General features: G+C 38.2%; 1 protein-coding gene across 3 annotated transcripts in view; it reads left to right on the top strand.

Moving 5' to 3' along the window:
- Ccdc39 (coiled-coil domain 39 molecular ruler complex subunit) overlaps positions 1 to 19,993 on the top strand; it is a 32,662-nt gene that overhangs the window by 11,454 nt on the left and 1,215 nt on the right. For 2 of the 3 annotated variants that reach the window (XM_076932277.1, XM_034501295.2), the window contains 13 exons: positions 41 to 232; positions 2,227 to 2,330; positions 3,085 to 3,217; positions 6,440 to 6,634; positions 7,482 to 7,646; positions 10,070 to 10,207; positions 11,601 to 11,809; positions 14,791 to 14,914; positions 17,497 to 17,656; positions 18,041 to 18,147; positions 18,781 to 18,921; positions 19,053 to 19,229; positions 19,314 to 19,387. In XM_076932277.1, coding sequence (XP_076788392.1) covers positions 41 to 232; positions 2,227 to 2,330; positions 3,085 to 3,217; positions 6,440 to 6,634; positions 7,482 to 7,646; positions 10,070 to 10,207; positions 11,601 to 11,809; positions 14,791 to 14,914; positions 17,497 to 17,656; positions 18,041 to 18,147; positions 18,781 to 18,921; positions 19,053 to 19,229; positions 19,314 to 19,387 — 1,919 coding nt within the window. The remainder of the gene's footprint in view (positions 1 to 40; positions 233 to 2,226; positions 2,331 to 3,084; positions 3,218 to 6,439; positions 6,635 to 7,481; positions 7,647 to 10,069; positions 10,208 to 11,600; positions 11,810 to 14,790; positions 14,915 to 17,496; positions 17,657 to 18,040; positions 18,148 to 18,780; positions 18,922 to 19,052; positions 19,230 to 19,313; positions 19,388 to 19,993) is intronic. The other variant, XM_076932278.1, reaches the window with a different exon arrangement.

Here is a 19,993-nt window from a genome sequence, read left to right as displayed (position 1 = left end):
TATTGAATACTTGAGTGTATACATTTGTCTCCATCTTCAGGCATTGGCACGGATAAAGCAGGAAACAAGAGAAAAAGAAGGCGTGGTGCGAGAGAAGATCAAGTTTCTGGAGAATGAGGTTGGGAACAACGTAGAATATGAGAGAAGAATTTCTGTTGCTGAGCGGAAAGTGTCAAAGTGCAGGATGGACTACCAGCGCCACGAAGCCAACAGAAGTCAGCTGAAGGATGAGGTGTGTCACCCGAGCACTGGCTAGCAGTCATACAGAGTGCCCAGTCAATGGCAAAGATCTATTTGACTGGGGAGGCCTGCTGGCTCTTTCCCTTAAATCGTGTGTGTGTGTGTGTGTGTGTGTGTGTGTGTGTGTGTTGACTGACGCTGCCTTTATGTGGCAAATGCAACTCGCAGCATCAGCTCTGACTTGATATGGTAACATTGGGTAGTGTTTCCTGAGACTCAGTGGTGCTGACTGGCTTTATATACCTCTTGCCTATTTCTTCAGAAAAATGACAGTTCAGAACCATTGCTCATTTATAACTGTTATGCTTTTACTACCAGTTGGCAGCATGGGTTGCTTGTGTTTATCGGCTCCGTGGTTTGGAAGTGTTCTGCAGGTTGCCTATGTGTTGTGTTGGTGTCCTAAGTTGTGCAGAGGAGAGCAAGTCCTGCTTCTTTCCTTTGCTTACATGGCTTGTACTTTTGTCATAGAGCTCCTCTGTCTTTTTCTGAATAAATAAAGTAGTAGTAGATCTCACCTCAAGGCTTTAGTCCATACTGAGTTGATTCTATAAGAGAAATAACATATGGTTATTTCTATTTATTATTTACATTAAGCAATACATGATATTATCTTACAATGTGGGTCTCTGGTTTTCCCAGAGCCATTTATGGAAGGCACTACCTTTCACTGTTGGAGTTTCTAGGAAGTCAACTGATGTATACAAGCACATGGATTTGATTTTGCCCTCTGCTCTGTTCCGTTGGTCTAGGTGTCTGTGTGGGGACTAGTTCCATACTGTTCTGACTGCTGTAGCTGGAAAGTAGGAAGTATAATTGCCCAAGCGTCATTTTTCTTGTTCAAGATTGCTCTAGGTTGTTTATATACTTATTTTATAGCCCCCTATGCATTTCAGGGTTGTTTTATCTTTTTCCATGTTGGAAGAATTCTTATTCACCACTGGGGAGAAGGTAAACTTACATTATCACTGTGGAAGTCAGCATGGCGTTCCTTAGAGAGCTAGTTATTGAACTACTGTTACATATTGCCTAGTAGTGGCTCTCCTGGGTATATCTTAGATTTTCTGTTTGAAGTAATTTAGATTAATAGTCAAATGTGTGGAGGATGGTGTGAAATGTCACTGTAGGGTGTGTATGAGGTGTGTGTCACTGTAGGGTGTGTATGAGGTGTGTGTCACTGTAGGGTGTGGATGAGGTATGTGTCATGGAGAATAGGTGTGAGGTTTGTGTCACTGGAGTATAGGTGTGAGGTGTGTGTCACTGTAGCATGTGTATAAAGTGTGTGTCATGGAGGATAGGTGTGAAGTGTGTGTCATGGAGGATAGGTGTGAGGTGTGTGTCATGGAGGATAGGTGTGAGGTGTGTGTCATGGAGGATAGGTGTGAGGTGTGTGTCATGGAGGATGGGTGCAGGGAGGTGGGTGGGCTGAATTTGGATGTTTCATGTCTAGCTGCTTTTGTCAGGCTCTTCTGACAGGTTATCTCTTCACACCAGGGCATCTACAGCAGTGCTTCTCAACCTGTGAGTTGTGATCCCCTTTCACAGGTGTCACACATCAGATATCCTGTAAACTAGATACTTACAGTATGATTCATAACAGTAGCAAAATTACATTTATGAAGTAGCAATGGAAATTATTTATGGTTGGGGTCACTACAACATGAGGAACTGTATTAAAGGGCAAAGCACTAGAGAGGTTGAGAACCACTGATCCAGTCATATTACCCCTGAGCAGGTATAGTGACTACTTATTTTTACATTTTATATATGAAGATATCTATCATTTTTTTCATGTTATGAAACAAAAAGTCATCTAAAATTTGATGTGGGGATGAAGAAGGTCCACAGATATGCATTAATTACACAATGTTGCTATTTTTGTAGGTGGTATTTTAAGGTCAGAACTTAAAGTAGGAACAATAGCATTTCTCAGAAAAGGAACTTATTGAATGTGGAAATGTAATTTTTTTTCTGTCTAATGATAAATAGCTGGATACTTTAAAAACCACTCTCAATAGAACATCCAGTGATTTACAAGCTCTGAGGAAAAACATTTCCAAAGTAAAAAAGGACATCCTTGATGAAACAGTGAGGTAAGAAAACCCATATAAATGTATGTAAATGTTAAATATATTTTTGGTCTATATTTAGAAAATTTTAGTGGTTAAAATTATTTTAGTAAATGCATGCAAGATTATAACTGTTAACGTTCTTTTTTTGGTGGTGCTAGGTATGAAACCTAGAGTCTTGAATGTGTTAGGGAAACATTTTACTACTCAGTGTCACCCCGGCTCACTGAGCTCCACCCCAGCTCACTGAGCTCCACCCCTGCTGACTGAGCTCCACCCCTGCTGACTGAGCTCCACCCCAGCTCACTGAGCTCCACCCCTGCTGACTGAGCTCCACCCCTGCTGACTGAGCTCCACCCCTGCTGACTGAGCTCCACCCCAGCTCACTGAGCTCCACCCCTGCTGACTGAGCTCCACCCCAGCTCACTGAGCTCCACCCCAGCTCACTGAGCTCCACCCCAGCTCACTGTCCACTCCAGGCCAATGAGCTCTGTCCTAACTCATCGAGCTCCATCCCATCCCACTGAGCCCCACCCCTGCCTACTGAACCTCGCCCCAGCCCACTGAGCTCCACTCACCTTATTTGCTCCATTATCAAGCTCCAGATGTTCTTGTTTTGTTCTGTTTTTCATCAGAGAGGCTCAGAGCAATAGTTTCATAGCCTACCAGATACACGATGGTAATGAAAATGTTTGCAGCAGAAGCAACCATTCTTATGTGTATGTACTAAATACTCTTTTAAGCATGTTTTCTATATTTCCTTACAAACATTATTTAGATTACAAAAACTTAAACATCACAATGAGGTTATAAAACATAAATTAAAGATGTTAACCGAGAAGACCATATCCATTGAAGAGAAAGCTACCAACATGGAAGACATGCTGAAAGAAGAGGAGAAAGGTTTGAAGGTAAGCCTTGTTTTGGATTCTTACAGAAGCACAGCAATTTTCCAGAGAGTGAAGTACTTTGTGTTCAGAATTAAAGAACTGTGAAGTCTCAGAGGGCCCTGGTTCTAAAGGCAGCCCCTCACTGTGCCCTGCAGCCCATTCCCTTCTGGTGCCTGTTTGCCCATGATCCCCCACCCTGTCTGGTCAGTGTGCTGAAGCACACCTCTTAGCAAGTGTCCTTATTTGACAGCATTCTGCCTCCTTCTTATTCTGTTGTGTGTATTCGTGATCAAACCCTCCCCTCATTCCTTGGCCCATTGTCAGTATTCCATCATTGTTTTAACCTCTTACAGCCCAGGAGCATTTTTGGCAAGACGCCTGTGAAATGGTACCATTTCACTAATTATTTGGGCCTCTTCTTCAGCCAGTCTCTAGTGTGCTAGTGACAGTAAATCCAACTTTTAAGAAAACTGAGGAGGTTGCTTGCCATTTTCTCTTCGGAATCTTGAATGTTTTTGGCATGGTAGCCCTGCTTCCAGATTTTTCTGTCATCTTTTGTTGATGAAGGAAGTGAAGGGATAATGAAAATGGAGTAATCTCTGAGTACTTGATTAGATCATATAAAATATGACTCTGCTTGCATCTGATGATGCTTGGCCCCTCAGTGTGCTCTGAATTCCCAGGTAACAACACCATTTGGCCAGAGTGGTAGTTAAGTCCAAATCATGCCTTTTTGTTTCACCTTGCCTTAAGAACATGTTTTTCTATGGTACAAACATAGATAGTTATGAGAGCTGAAAAAATTCTTGAAGGACCAAAAGTATATGAACTAGATCACAGAGGATAATAAAGTTGTGACATTAAAAACAAATCAGGTAAACTGAGTTCATTGTAGATGTTGTCTGTATAAGACTTACATGTATTGGGACCATCAACATTTCATCATGGATGGAGGTAGAGTCCACGAGGCCCGCTTCTCCCAGAAAGATGACTGGCAATTAATGCTTGTTGCCAGGGCTCTCACCCTCTTCAGGGGTATAGCCACACAGAAGTTGCCCATGCTCCACTGAGTAACTTCAACCCATGCTCAGGCAAGTAACTCTAAACTCAGTGACCTCACACCCAAAGAAGTCATAGAAGGCCTGGTGTAGGGCACACACTTTTAATCCCAGCACTTAAGAGGCAGAGGCAGGTGGATCTCTGTGAGTTTGAGGCCAGCCTGGTCTACATAGTTACAGGATTGCCAGAGTTAAATAATGAGACCCTGTCTCCAAGCAAGCAAGCAAGCAAGCAAGCAAGCAAGCAAGCAAACAAACAAACAAGAAGTTGTGAAAGAAGGAGATAGACTCATCAGGAAAAAAGGTACCAGTAAGAGAGGGATGGGACTATGGGATAAGAAATCAAGGTGAAATGACTACAATTCAGTATACAAATGTATGAAACTGTCAATGAAAACTGAAGTAAATAAATAAAATCACTTGAAGACACATGGTAGGTATTGGAATATGTTGGTAGCTAAGCAGTGCGAAATGAAGTTCTTAATTGAAGGAAATGAAAGTAGGTAGATGCCCAGGCCTCCATAAAGAAGACATAAAGAGGATTGGAAACTGTACCACGGAAAAGACATTTAAAAAAACCTTACACTTAACAAAGAAAAATAGATGAACTTGAAAATATGATTATTGATGCAGATAGATATACCAATGATTTGTTAGAGGGCTGTGCTCTGTAGAAGGAATCTCCTATGTTTGTTTGGAAACTTCATCTGTCAAATAAAGCTGTTCGGACTGTAGCTGAGGCAGGAAATAGAAGGCGGGAGTTCTAGGAGGAAGAAAGGGTTCTGAGACAAAGTGAGGTGTGGGGGTTTCCACCCAGGAACATAAAGTCAGAAGCATGGGCACTGAGCAGAGGTAGCCAGCCACTTGGCAGAACTTAGATTAGGATAAATAGTTTATCAAGTTATGATTTAATTGGGGAAAAACCAAAACTTATGGTGAAGGAATTTGTAAATACAATTTGAGTCTCAGAGTCGTTATTCCAGGAGCTTGGAGATGGGAAGAAAACCCCACTATTATTGTGCTTGCCTCCGTGTTTGTTTCAGGAAAAGCTCAATGGATTTTGTCACCAGGCTTTCAAATTTTGTGAGCAATCTTTGAGAAGGTCCTGAGTTCAGTGAGAAATGACAATTACACGAGAAATACCACATCAGTTATTGGTTATTTCTTGATTTGTGAAAATTTGTACACATTAGTCATGGGTTTGTTTTATTTCACATTGAGGTTCATTGACTACAGAGGGGGAACGTGGTTATGAGGGAAAATTATTTTAGTATTTAAAAGTGGTAACTTGTAGTTGGCCTGGGGGTTGGTAGGTTAAAGGGAATGTGTTGGTCATGAAGCATTCAGGTCAAGGTAGGTCCTTGAGGAGTGTCAGGATCAGAAATACCCTTCTCTTTCCTTGAAGCCAGCACAGAGGAGAGACCAAGCATTGCAAAGGCTTAGTGAGGGGCCGGACCAGGGTTTGATTGGCACTGAGTCCTATGCATTCTCAAGAGCCAGCAGTTAAATTTTCAGATTTTTTTTGTTAAGTTCATTACTAAAACCAGAAACTATTAAAACCTAAATTGTATGTAGACTTATAATTAATATTCAAGTCAGAAGTAACAAATAGCATTCATCATTTGTAAATTATATTCTATGACTAGTTGTGTACTTGAGGTTAAAATGACATCTCTTACATTAGTCATCTATGTTAGTTTGCTTCTGTATGCCATCTCTGTGGTAGTGTGACTATACCAGTAGTTTGAAATTTCCCACTGTCGGTGTGCTTACACCATAGAAGGAGTATTTATCCTTAGTCCCTACCTACTGGAGAGCTGATGGCTAACTGTGGCCCTAAGAAGCTTCAAATTGGACAGTATGATTTCTTTTCTTTTTTACATCCTCAAGACTGTTCAGTGAATTCTGAACTCACAGGGTGTCTAGTTCTGAGGCCAGGGCAATATTGAATGGAGTTAGGATGGTAGATCAAATAACACAAGAATAGAAAACTACCAACCCCACCTACCAACACTGGAAATAAGAGATTGGGAGGAATGGCCAAAGCTTTGGGAAGATTTTGTATTTTCAAGGGTTCAATGTTGACAGGAGCCTTTGAGCTCCTAAATTTTAATGTTCATGTAAATACAAATTTTAAGCTATTATAATTTAACTAACTGTTGTAATTCCTACAATTTCTTTTCAGGAAGTGGAGGTTCAATTGAACATAGTAAAAGACGTGCTATTTAAGAAAGTCCAAGAGTTACAGAAGGAGATAACGAAAGAGAAAGCCCTGGTATCAGAAATTGAAGGAACCCGTTCGTCCCTGAAACATCTTAACCAACGGTTACACAAATTGGATTTTGAAACCCTGAAGCAGCAGGAAATTATGTACAGTCAGGTAGATACTCTTCTCGGTGAATTTTTTCTGTAAGGACTTTCATGCCTCTGGTAGTTGAGTTATCCCAGTGCCCTAAGAGAATGAAGAGTTCTAAGATATCCTAGATGAACATGCAGGTGCTGGCAGCTGGCTACCATGCTAGGATAATAGAGGCTTGAGAAGGCCTTAAAAACTACTATTTTAAATTTTAATCTAAAATAGGCAAGGGGACAGACACTCTGGTGAGGGAGGAAGGACTGTGCTTTAATGGAACCTGGAGCAGTGGGTCCTGCAGTAAACAGTCTGCAGACCTGAGCATCCGCCACCCACCTGTCTGCACAGTGCAGTGGCAGGCTTCTCCCTCAGTCTTGCCTACATACCCTTCATGTTCATGTTTATTTTCTAACACCTCCCCCATTCATCTTAATTTTTTAGTCTGAAAAAATTCTTAGTTTCACAATATCACAATATTAAAGATGCCTAAATATAGTGAAAAACCAACTCACTATATGTTGAGCTTTCCATGGTTATCATGACAGGTTTCTCTTGTATCCTTTGAAAAATGTCCATCAGGAAGCCTCACTTATTTAGATCCCATGATTTCCTAAGGTCCCTGATGGCACTGCAGTAGGTGGCACAATGAAGTTTGTGTTGCTGTCCTGCCCCCTAACTGTTGAACATTGCTTTTGCTCCCCTTAGGCTAGGAAGAATTTTATCCTGATTTGCTGAAGGGACCAACTTTACTTTAATAGCTAATGATGCCAGACCAAAGTTAAGGGCACATGTCAGATGTTGCTTCTACATTTAAACAGAGAGGCTTTTGTTATTTGTATACATTCACTAACTTCTCTTTAAAAACTATCAACAGGATTTTTACATTCAGCAAGTAGAACGTAGAATGTCACGATTAAAAGGAGAAATTAATTCAGAGGAAAAGCAAGCCCTTGAAGCAAAAATCCTTGAACTTAAGAAGACATTGGATGAGAGAAAATCCACACTTTCCCTTTTGGAAGCACAGATCAAGAAGCTCCATGTAACTTACCTTTCTTATGCTGTTTCCGTATCCTGAGGGTTCAACACATTCTCTACGTGGTCAGAGTGATTCCCAGCTACCCACACACATAATGAATGCTTGCGTTTCTATACCTTTAGAATGTCATGTTCTTCGCTTGAGCATTTAATTTGTATAACTGTTGTATCCCATGTCTCTTCCATATTGTTTTGCTTAACTCTTATAAATGCCTTGTAAAGAAGATGATTATACTTATAGGCTAAGATCCTTGTTCAGAGGTGCACAGTGAGTTCACAGAGAGGTAGGTTTAAATTCTGATCCATTTGACTTCAAAGAATTCTTCAACAGCATACTGTTTAAAATGTTGTGAAAGTCCACTTTTTGCCACAGTAAGTCACTGAATTAGTCCTTAGCTTTGAAATGCTATCAAGAAGCTTTCTTTTTTAATGACTAATTTGTTCCCATTTGTCTACACAGTTATAATGTTGGAAACAATTATAGTTAGAAGGGAAACGGTTTCAGTTTTAGGGATTTGATTATGTTTGTTGCACGGTAAACATCTATTAAAGTTTAAATTGTGAGAGAGGGCAAAGGAAAGGATGGGTTGGAGGTGGGGGTTGGAGATACAGGGATAGGGATGAAACAGCCCAGCAGCACTGTTGGAAAGGCTGGTGATGAGTGGCCTCTAGTGGTCATAAGTAGAATTGTCTTGATTTACTTGAGAGCAAGACATTTAACATGACAGCTTTTGATTTAAGTTCGTGGTTTGTAGCTTGATGACATAATTTTTGTAGCTTGATGACATAGTTTTCAATGACGGTTTCCGAGTGGTGCCTTGGTTTTCTGGAAAATAACACAGATTTTGGGATCAGGCACACATTTGAATATCAAGGTTATGTGGGTACTGCTATTTTAATGTTCCTGAGTGTTTTCCCATTAACTAAGGAGAAAAAAAAAAAAAAAAAGCAGAAACAATGCATGCTGGGTACTCTCCACACGTGGTGCTGTTTGACTATTTAGAGTAGTACCTGACTGTAAAGATCATGAGAAGTGGGCTTTTGAGATGCACTGTGTGGGGAGCCCCCAGTGTCTTCGTGTTCTTAACTACTCCAGCTATTCTTGCCATTATGAAGCTGGTTGGTGCACATGCTATGCCTGTTGTTTCACACACAAACTCACAGAAATGTAAGTGACTTCCAAGTTGAAGCTGGGTAAACCATGGAGATGTGTTTTCGGCAGGGGTCAGGCTGAGGGCTTCTTTGTGTGAGGGATGTCTCACTCTCCTCTAACACTTACCATCTAGAAGGGAAACCAGTTTCAGCTTGAAACCATGTTAATACTTTTGTTTATTTTGTTATTTTATTTATGATGTATATGTGTGGGAATATGTGCCATTGTGTGTATGTGGAGGTCAGAGGACAGTCTTGCAGTCATTTCTCTCTGTCTACTTTTATGTAGGATCTGGGAATTGAACTTTCTGGCTTGCATCTTTTTGTAGCAAGCACCTTTCCCCTTTGAGCCACCTAGCTGCCCCACAGATAACATTAACTTAATTATTTTGTCCTAAATATAATTTTATGAAATCAACATTTATGCCAAAACTTTCCCTCCAGTTTTGATTTGGCTGAAATTTTAAGTCTTGATACTTCAGAGAAATATAAACAATGAGAAAAGCAGAGAAGAGTCGAGAGGATGGAGGGAGGATGAAGAATACGAATACCTTAGAATTTTTAATCTTACAATAATAACTAGAAATGTTGACTCAGGAACCTAGTGGGGACTTAACACCACAAAGGTGGGTCCTGAGTGGGAAGAGGAATGTCAGCTCTTAAAACTAAAAAAGTGGCACCTGGCATGTAAGACCTGTCTATGTGTCTGGAGGAGTTTAACCTTATCAAACATTTTTCTTTTTTTTCCTGGCAGGCAGATGTGATCACATGCACCTCTGTGTTTAGTTCACACTGCCTGTGAGCGCTGTCCCAGTGACATCCCTAATTTCACAATAATCCTGGAACAAGAGCTGCTCCTATTTCCATTTCAGAGATGAGGAAACTGATGTGGAATTATGGACACCTGAGCCTAGAGCCATACTGTTCTCCAAGAGTTCAGTGCTCTCGAGACCTGTAGTGTTTTTATCACCTGACACTTGGTGCTCTGTAATGAGCTATTACCAGGGTCTTTTCTCCTCCTGGGTGGTGAGCACCTTGAACATCAGACTGAATTGGAACCATACATAATACTTCTTAGAACTGTTGCTCTCAGGCTAACCCCAAAACACCAATGATAGAATTTATGTTTCTGTGTTCATACATTTGAATTTATGTGAAATTCTGCATAGTTTGAAGTGATATGAGAGGTTGGAACTCCTAATGCATGGCATAGTTATTGCTATCTGCTATTTATTTCATCGTTTAAAGCATATGTACCATCCCTTCTTTTTACAGAATGACCTCTACTTCATTAAGAAGTCAAACAGTAAAAACAATGATGAGAAAGAGTCTCTCATGAACAAAATAAGTGAACTGCACCTTTTCGTTGACAGATCCGAGAAGGAGCTGAGCAAGGCCAAAGCAGTGAAAGAGGTGTGATGAATCTGTCCACGTAGTTAAAAAGCCACATGCTTCCACAGGAATGGGAAGTGCAGGAAAATGGAAAACAAGGAAGTAATTAAGGAGAAAACCAGCCATAACCACTGTATTCAAGATTCAGTTTTAATAGGCACAGCATTACCTAGTTTTAAAAAAGAAAATTACTCTATCTTGTATTTTCAAATGTTTGATATATTATACATTTCCTGTATCATCAACTCTTCTTTAAAATTAATTCTCCAGCATTTTCTACAGGGGCAGTTTATGAGCTTAGCATAAGCTATTTAAGTATCTTGTGGTCTGGTACTGTTATTTCTGACGTTCTGATATCGTATGTAAGTGCTGTAGTCCACAGTGTATTGTACAGTTGCTCAGTTGTTTGGAGTAATTCCTATCTGTAATTAAGCTAAACATGAGTATTTTAGGCACTTGAAACTATATTTAAGCCAAATTGTTTTCTAGATGGCTCCACTACTACTCTTCCACCAGCCAGTGTAACACTAGTTTACCATCACTGGGGCTGGGTCATGTTTCCAAGTTGATGGAAAAATATGGAAATCTCACTGTTTTAGTTTGTACTTTTTACTTGGAAACACTTCTTTAAAGCTTAAAACTAAATTTATATCTAAATAAAATTATATTCTATAATTATATTATGTTCCATAATTTTCTTTTGACTAGCCAGTTTATATTCTTGGCTCATTTTTTTCTATTAAGGGGTTTATATTTTTAATTATTTTTAAAAAAATTGTTATATAATTTTTTAATATTGCCAATATTTTCATTTGCCTTTGAAATTTCAATTTTTTTTTTTTTTTACAGAAAACATTTAACATTAAGAATCAAGGGCATTTACTCTATACTGTTTATGCTTACTAGCTTGGGCTAAAATCAGACAAGGGGTTGCTCTCTATTGTATTGATTTCTGTCTGTAGCATTAGGTTTTCTTATTCATCGCTCTGTGCATGTGAGATGTAGGGATCTCATCTCTTGCATCCTGAAAGCTGTGCTTGGGAAGCAACTTATTTTATACTCCAGGCTGTTTCTTCTATGTTGTGCCCTTGGAAAGTCAGTTGATTGATTTCCATGCAATACTCTACACATGACAAGATGGTTTTAAACTACAGATGTATTTGTACAGTATTTTGTGACAGCTATTTTGAAGTCTAAAAATGCAGTACATTTGATTGTATGGGCAACTGTATATATACTAGTAAAGCTTGAACTTAAATTTGAATTATTAAAGATGATTTGGCAGATGTCACATAGTGATCTAATTGAAAAATGTTTGTTTTCAGGTTTTACTTTTGTTGAAATAGAAAAGAAAAATACCATGGTTTTTGTATAGAAATAATCATTTCAATACATGAAAATTTTATGTTGGTAGGATATGATGATCGAGGATAATCTTCTAAAGCTTGAAGTTAAACGTGCTCGAGAAATGCTTTACAGCAAGGCAGAGGAGGTCCTTTCTCTGGAGAAAAGGAAACAGCAGCTGTGCACAGCCATGGAAGAAAGAGCTGAAGAAATTAAAGTGCACAAAGCCATGCTTACCTCACAGATCAGATATGCTGACCAGCAGCGACAAACTGTGAGGTAAGTATCACATTTTCTTTTGTTTCCTCTGCTAAAGCACTTTACAAAACAGTGTTGGGGTGGTGTGAGGAGAGCTCCCTGTTTCCTGACACCACCCTCATGTCCATCTTTCTCTGATTCATCTGAAAGGCTTCTGCCATTAGTGTAAGATAAAGAAGTCTAGTTGCTTCTGTTTGGCTAATCCTGTATCCATGAGACATACCTATACCTACTGATCCCCTATACAGGATCAGTAATCTACTTCAATTTTTTTTAATGCATGTGTATTCATGTATATATGAAGTGTATGTATATGCAAGTGGAGGCCAGAGGACACCCTTAGGTGCCATCATCAGTAATGTCCTCCTATGAGACAGGGTCTTTCACAGAGCTCATCTTAGGGTGGTCTGGCTGGCCAGTGAGTCCCAGGGATAGTCCTGTTACCACCTCCACAGTGCTGGGATTATAGATTCCTGCTACTATACCTGGCATTTTTACATGGACTCTGGGGTTAAACTTGGGTCCTTATGCTTGGTAGACAAGCATTTTGCCAAATCCTGGTCCTTGGAATTGATACTTTATATATGACCTATTAAAAAAAAAAATGGCTCAGTAAAGTGTTCCCTTATCTAGCTCTAAAGGTTACTTTTACTGAAGCAACTTGCTTGCAGAATGTTTTAGTATCACTAATGAAGACTATCCCCAGCCATATGTTATCTTTGGTTAATGTTAATTCCTTTTAAAGGATGTCATTTTTGATTGGTTGCTGCCATATAGGAATATCATAGTTAATTTCGAAGTATTAGTACCACATTAACAATTAATTTTGTTGTTGAACTATAACTTCTCATTGAAGTAGTAGTTTTAACATATATGCATGTAAACTTTAATTTTCTGGACATTCTACTTGTATAATTTTTGAGTAAGTCTTGCTTGTTTCCACCCTCTTAAAGCTTCTTTCTTGGCTGTACTTGTGTTTTACTGTACTGAATCTCTAGTTCGATACTGAGTAACAGTAATTACAGATGCCTTTGTCTTTTGCCTGATCTCAAAGGGAGGGTTTCCTCATTTTTAAATTAAATACAAGGGCTTTTGCAGCCTAATTACTGTTTACCTTTTGTGATGCTGGGGATTGAAACAAGGGGTTCATGTATGGTAGACATGCCTCAGCCCTGTTTTGAGATACCCTTCACCACATTAAAAAAGCCACACCTGTGTTTGTTTTGCTGACAATTTGCTTTGCTTTTTTAAAACTGGAAACATACACTAACTTTTCTTATATACTTTTCCTGCTTTTTTACTTTATTGACATCATGTATTTCCAATGATGTTATTGTAATTACATTGACCAGTTTATCAAAGTTAAGCCAACCTAATATTCCTACAGTAAGTCAATTTATTGTTTGTATACTTTGGATTTTGTTTGATAGTTATCTTTTTTAACCTGTATGCAAATGACCCTTGGTTCCCTTTGCTCCTATCACCAGGTTTTCATTGTGTGTCTTCATAAAATGATCTGTTTCTTAGATTTCTCTATTCTGATTAAGTTTGCAAAAGAGCAATTTTATCTTTATAGATAATAATTTTCAAAGACCTCGTTGATGAAACCACTGGGGGATTGTTTTTTTTTTTTTTGATAGGGAATGTTCAACCATTGATTCAATTGACTTACTGTGTCAAAAATGTACTACGTATTTCTACTGGATTCAGTCCCCCCCCCCCCCCCCCCCCAAATCAGGGTTTCTCTGTAGCTCTGGGTGTCCTGGAACTTGCTCTATAGATCAGGTTGGCCTTGAACTCATGAGATCCACCTACTTCTGCCTCCTGAGTGCTGGGATTAAAGGCGTGTACCAGCTTGGTTGTCTTTAATTTTCTTCTTAGCAGAAAGCAGCTCTTGCTGGTGCAGTAATGTCCCATGACATCTATTTTTGTTGTTGAAGCCTGCCTTCTACTTTTTCCTGAACTCATGAAAATATTTTTTTCTTGTTCCCAAAGCATGTTTCCTGTCTTTCTCACTTGTTTCTTTTTAAAATTGTATTTTATTATTTCTTTTTGAGACTGGGTATTGATACCTAGCTCAGACTGTCCTTGGCCTCAAGAGCCATGCACCAGCTTCCCAAGAACCAAGATTAAAGGTGTTTGTCACCATACCTGGCTTCTTCTTGTTTAGAAAGGTGAACTTCTGCTTAGTCTTCACCTTTAGCTGAGGAGCATGAAGGTTATGATCACAAAAGACTGAATATGTTCTGATCAAATAATACAGTAAAAAATTCTAGAAAGCCAACTTTTGGTTCTAAATGTCTTTTACCACCAGCATTTTCTAGAAGGAAGATGGTAGTTTTAAGGCTTCTTTTTGACATCAAGTGGTTTAATTTCATAAAGTTTTAGCAAGAAGTGAGTCAATTTCCATCCTGCTATGCAGACGTTACTATCACTACTATTATAACTCCTGAAAATAGCTCATAAAAGGTTACTGAAACAAAAGGAGAAAATATCATTTAAGAATCTGATACCAAATGCTGGTAGATCCTCCATGAATTTGTTTATTTTAATGTCTTGTAAAGAGATGTACTAACTTCCATTGTACTGCAAGGCAGAGGGCATAGTTACCTCTAGAATGAAAGTTAGATGTGTCTGTTTATTTCCCACTTGAAAATATTTGGGGTTAATTGTAAACATAGACCTACTGTTTGTGAAGTATCTACCTGAGCCCCTTATTGCTCTCCTAAGATGTGGAGCAAGTCATGCAGACAGGAAGCTCCTATCCTCTCCTGTGTCACGAATGATAACACCCTTCATCTCTGTTATACTATTCTTTCATGTCTTCTGTTAGAATCTGTGGAACTATGTACAAGCTACCTTGTTCAAGTGGGCAAACTCTGAGACCTACACACAGGATCATTAAAACGGGAGTACTTTAACCTCCTTGAGGACAGTAATAATACGAGTCCAAATGTCTTCAATAAAAACACCTACTAATTTTTAACTTCTTTTCATTTTAGTTCTGAATTTCATGAGCGGCTAAGTAAAATTGATAAGCTTAAGAATAGATATGAAATTCTTACTGTTGTCATGCTGCCTCCTGAAGGAGAAGAGGAGAAAACACAGTCCTATTATGTAATAAAGGTAACACTTACCTGCTGTAAATCTATGATTATATGATTATATGATTTATTCACTCAATATATATTAAAATATATATTCACAAATATGCAAACCAAGTTATTTTGCTGTAACTAAGTCTAGCTTTTAACAGAAATTATCCATGGCTGGAAGTGAGAAACAGTAGTGTTGTTTTTTTGTAAAGAGGTACTGAGGCCCACCAGTGACCTCATCTTGACATCTGCAAAGACCTGACTTCTTAATGTGTTCACACCACATTAGATGTTAGGAGCTCAGCACATCTTTTATGGCCACAGTAGCTCCTGGTGTTGGTCCAGCAATAGCCTTTGGTATGTTGAACATACCAGGGTGTTTTCCATGTTTCAGCTTTCGTGTCTGATTCCGCTTAAAAGCAAAACTAGAATAACATACCAAAGAGCTAGCTAGCATTCTTCACATTTCATTCCCAAGATGTTAAGTCTTTATAAGCCAACAGTTTTGTTCTGACCAAATTTGAGTGATACTGTCCAATAAAGGTATCTTAAAAAGCTGTGAAATATTAAAAAGTTTTAACTGTTTCAAAATACCAACGTTCCCAACCCCAAATAAAAGTACTATATATATATCTATATAAAATGTACCATAAGCATATGTATGTATGGGTATATATACATTTGTACTATAAATATAAAATGTACATATATATGTAATCTTTTTGCCAACAGAGGGAATGATCATTTTAGAATTTAAAGGCACACCTAGAATTTTCAGAAATTTTTTTACAGATGAACAAATTAAGAATGAACTCAGTTGAGAGAAGTGACATTCACTGAAGTTACTCAACTGTCACAATCTGTCTCACTCATCCCAGTATGCTCCCACTACACTATTTTATTCAATAGAAGTAGCAGATCGGTTTTTTTTTTTTTTTGGTTTTTCAAGACAGGGTTTCTCTGTGTAGCCCTGGCTGTCCTGGAACTCACTTTGTAGACCAGGCTGGCCTCGAACTCAGAAATCCGCCTGCCTCTGCCTCCCAAGTGCTGGGATTAAAGGAGTGCGCCACCACAGCCCAGCCAGATCTGATTTTTATTTTGTCTTGGCTATACTTGACACATACAAATTGCATGTATTTCTATGCTAGCTTGATATTTCCATACAGCTACACATTTTTAAAAAATATTTATTTATTATGTATACAGTGTTCTGCCTGCATTTATGCCTGCAAGCCAGAAGAGGGTGTTAGCTCCCGTTACAGATGGTTGTGAGCCACCATGTGGTTGCTGGGAATTGAACTCAGGTTCTCTGGAAGAGCAAACAGTGCTCTTAACCTTTGAGCCACCTCTCCAGCCCACATCTACACATTTAAATTAAGGGTAATCACATTTCAGGTATCATTTCTTTGTAGGTTAGTATATAAAGGTGTTAAAGGTTCAGTTGCCAGCTGATAGATTTCTCCCCCTCCCCCTGGGAAATAACTTGCTCCTGAGAATACTAATCTCATCAGTGAATTCATTCATTGATATTTAATTGTATTACTGAGAGATGCTGGGGCCTAGGTAGAAGAAGCTGGAAGCACTCCTGGGGAAAATTTTATCTTGCCCCTTCTCTGCTTTCTGGATAACACAAAAGGAGCAGCTAAGGCTTAACCATACATACCCTGCCCTGCTTTCTAGAACCTAGAAACAGGAGCAAGTGATGAGATAGAAGCCTCTGATACTGAGCAAAAATGCAGGTTTACTTGTCAAGTATTTTGTCACAGAAACAGTTAATATAGGAATATTTGTTATATAAAAGTATGTGTAACCTGTTTTGAAAGAATAAAGTTACTTTGGTAAGCACCATCATGTAGGAAATTTTAATATTTAAGCAATTTAAAGGTTTTTGTTTTTTTTTTTTTTAAGCACATTTACATCATTTGTAATCTTCAAAGTTAATTTTCCTTACGTGTGTGTCTACATGTGAGTGCAGATGCCCAAGGTCAGAGATGGCTAGTAGATAAGTTGTAATTGTTTAGCTGTGGTTGGTAAGATGATGAGATGTCAGATCTCTTGGAACTGGAGTTAAGGGTGGTTGTGAGCTGCCTGATTGGGAACCAGACTTGGGTTCTCTGGTTAACTGCTGAGCCATCTCTCTGGCCCAAGAGTTATCTTTTAAATTGTGATAAAATATATTAGAAAACACACCCACACTGCTTTCCCTGATACACTCTGGTTACTTTTTATCCTTTTCTGAAGTAAGAATTGGGTTCTCAAACCTTAGACCAAAACATTCTTATTTATAGTTTCAAGATCTTTTGAGTCACCCCATCTATCTTCCAGAGATCTGGTAGCTGCTTAGCTCCCTTCATGCCCCCCTACCCCCGACCCCTTCCTCCTGGTGTTTTATGTTGGCTACATTTCCACCATAGTTCCGTATCCTATATATGTGCTGCATTTTAAAGCCTAAGAATTTGTTTGTGGATGAAAAAAAAAAGAGTATAGGAAGTAAATGCCTGGCAAGCAGGTGAAGGCCCTAAGGTAAGCAGCCATTGCTGTGACTTAATTATCTTCTGGTTTAGGCAATATCCCCTATGATAAATTACTTTAGCTCTGTTCTGTATCTTATAGGCTGCTCAAGAAAAAGAAGAACTTCAAAGGGAAGGTGATAGCTTGGATGCTAAGATCAACAAAGCCGAAAAAGAAATCTATGCTTTGCAAAACACCTTGCAAGTACTGAGCAGCTGCAACAACAATTATAAGCAATCTTTCAAAAAAGTGACTCCATCAAGTATGTAGCAGCCATTACAACAAATATGATGATTACAGTTAAATAAATGTAGAGAAGGAGCATTATGATTCTTGGAGAAAAGTGTGCTATGATTGGGCCTAAAAAAATCACATTATGTTCCTCCCTCTTTGTTTTAATCAGCATGAGGTATTATTTACATTATTAGTTTTATTGGATTAAGGTATATCCCTTTAGGGAATTCGTTTTGAATCTGGAAAATGTACTGGTGCTATATACTGACTAAATAAGAAATGGCTACTACAGGTCTATACTGTGTTTTTCATGAGGATCTAAGACATGTAACCTTTCATTTAAAAAGTTAGTGGTTTGTTAACACTTTAAGGTAGCTTTCCACATATACTGGAAATTAAAATTCTCTTGTAGGTGATGAGTATGGATTAAAAATTCAACTAGAAGAACAAAAAAGAGCTGCAGATGAGAAATACAGATGCAAACAAAGGCAAATCAGAGAACTTCAAGAAGATATCCAGGTGATTTCTACAGATGTAGTAATAAGCCCTAAATAAAGGTCAACTACCATTATTACTATTTAATCTTGTACAAAAAGCATCTTTAGAGAGGTAGGCCATTGAGAAACACAAACCTCATTTAAAGAAGAAAAACAAGCAAAGAAAATATAAAACAAATCAGTTAAAATTCTATGGCTGAGAGCCAATAACTTTATTAGTTATCAACCACAGCTAGACAATTATGACTTATCTACTAGCCATTAGTGACTTCACTGAATTCCTTAAAGATCACATTCAATTTTTAAACACAAAGCTTAAAACAGAAAAATCTAGTGAAAGTAGCCACTAAAGCAAACCACTGAAAGGCAGAAAAATGTGCTTTGGTAAGTAGGGCCTAGCTAAGGTAATGAACTGATAACACAAATTATGAATCTTTGAAAAATGGATAATTTCAAGTAATTGTTTCTAAAGTTCCCAGGAGAATGATATTCAAAACTAATTCACAGGACTACTCTATTCCTCATCCACTAATACAGTTAATATAGTACATACATAAGACAAAAAATTCAAATTGAGGGAACAGCTGGCAAATGGCAGCAATAAATCACTTTTTTTATTCTGACCATGAGTATGTTGACACTTTATTTTCTACAGAGCATGGAAAATACTTTTGAAGTTATAGAACACTTAGCAAATAATGCCAAAGAGAAATTATCAGAGAAACAAACACTCGCATTTCAACTTCGTAAGGAGACTGAGGAGCAGAAGCTGAAATTACAGCGAGTAACTAAGCAGGTGCTGATGACCTCTTAAAGCTGACCTTAATACTCACATCTTTCAAGTACCAAATGGACTCAGACTCCGCTTTCCTTAACTTGTGGAAAGTAGTTTTATGTAACACCTGACTTATTTATTAATATTAACAGTGTGGAAGACTCAGAAGAGAAATCCGCATTTTGAAACAAACAAATGATGAAACTCTAGAGGAACAAGACATTCAGCTCCGTGAGATCATACAATTTCACAAGGACATTGACCAAATGTTAGTTAATGCCATGGAAAATGCAGAAATTCATGTCATTTTTCAAACATATTTTCAGCAGGTAATAGTCTAATATAATAGGTCTGTGTATCTAATTAGCTTTCTTCTAAAGTGTGTAGAACTAATGACTCAAACATTCTTTTAGGATGGGTTAGAACTACCTATAGCAAAAGGCTCAAGCTCGAGAGCTTCTTCCCAGTCTTCACTTTCATCACTCAGGTAAGGGAAGCGGGCCCTCAACCCCACAGCTGCTGCTGGCCAGCATGCTACCCACCCACATCACTCACCTTCAGCAACGCACTACTGTTCAGACACACAGTATAGCAAGCTGCCTGCAGCTGCCAATATTTCTACTATCACACATTTATTTTAGGGAACAAGGTTGGGTGAAAATTAGGGTGATATAGCAAGCATTTTGGGTAAACTCTAACTCTGGGAAAATTTAAATCTTTGTAAACTGTATAAGAGTAAGTTAGATGCCCAGATAATGGATTTTCTAATTATAGATGTTTATTTACGGTATCTTACTTAGCTTAATGCAAACCAAAATCTACCAGGGGGAGCAAGTCATGGACATTATGTCTTTGTTGACATGTTTATTAATAATAAACCTGATTTTAAGATTTCTAATCTTGTACAGCTGAAAGTTATATACTAGTTTTTATTAGTCTATGTAACTGTTTCATTAAAAAAAGAGAAATCCCCAAAGACAGTATTTTAAGCTTAAAAACCTTTTTTCTACATAAATATATCAAACTACTCAATGTTTATTATGTATTAAACTTTTCTGTACTTTTAATAAAACATCTCATTTCAGAAGCAAAT

The sequence above is a fragment of the Arvicanthis niloticus genome, chromosome 4 (genome assembly GCF_011762505.2).
Source record: "Arvicanthis niloticus isolate mArvNil1 chromosome 4, mArvNil1.pat.X, whole genome shotgun sequence".
Taxonomy (NCBI): domain Eukaryota; kingdom Metazoa; phylum Chordata; class Mammalia; order Rodentia; family Muridae; genus Arvicanthis; species Arvicanthis niloticus.
This window is presented reverse-complemented; position numbering and strand designations above follow the sequence as displayed.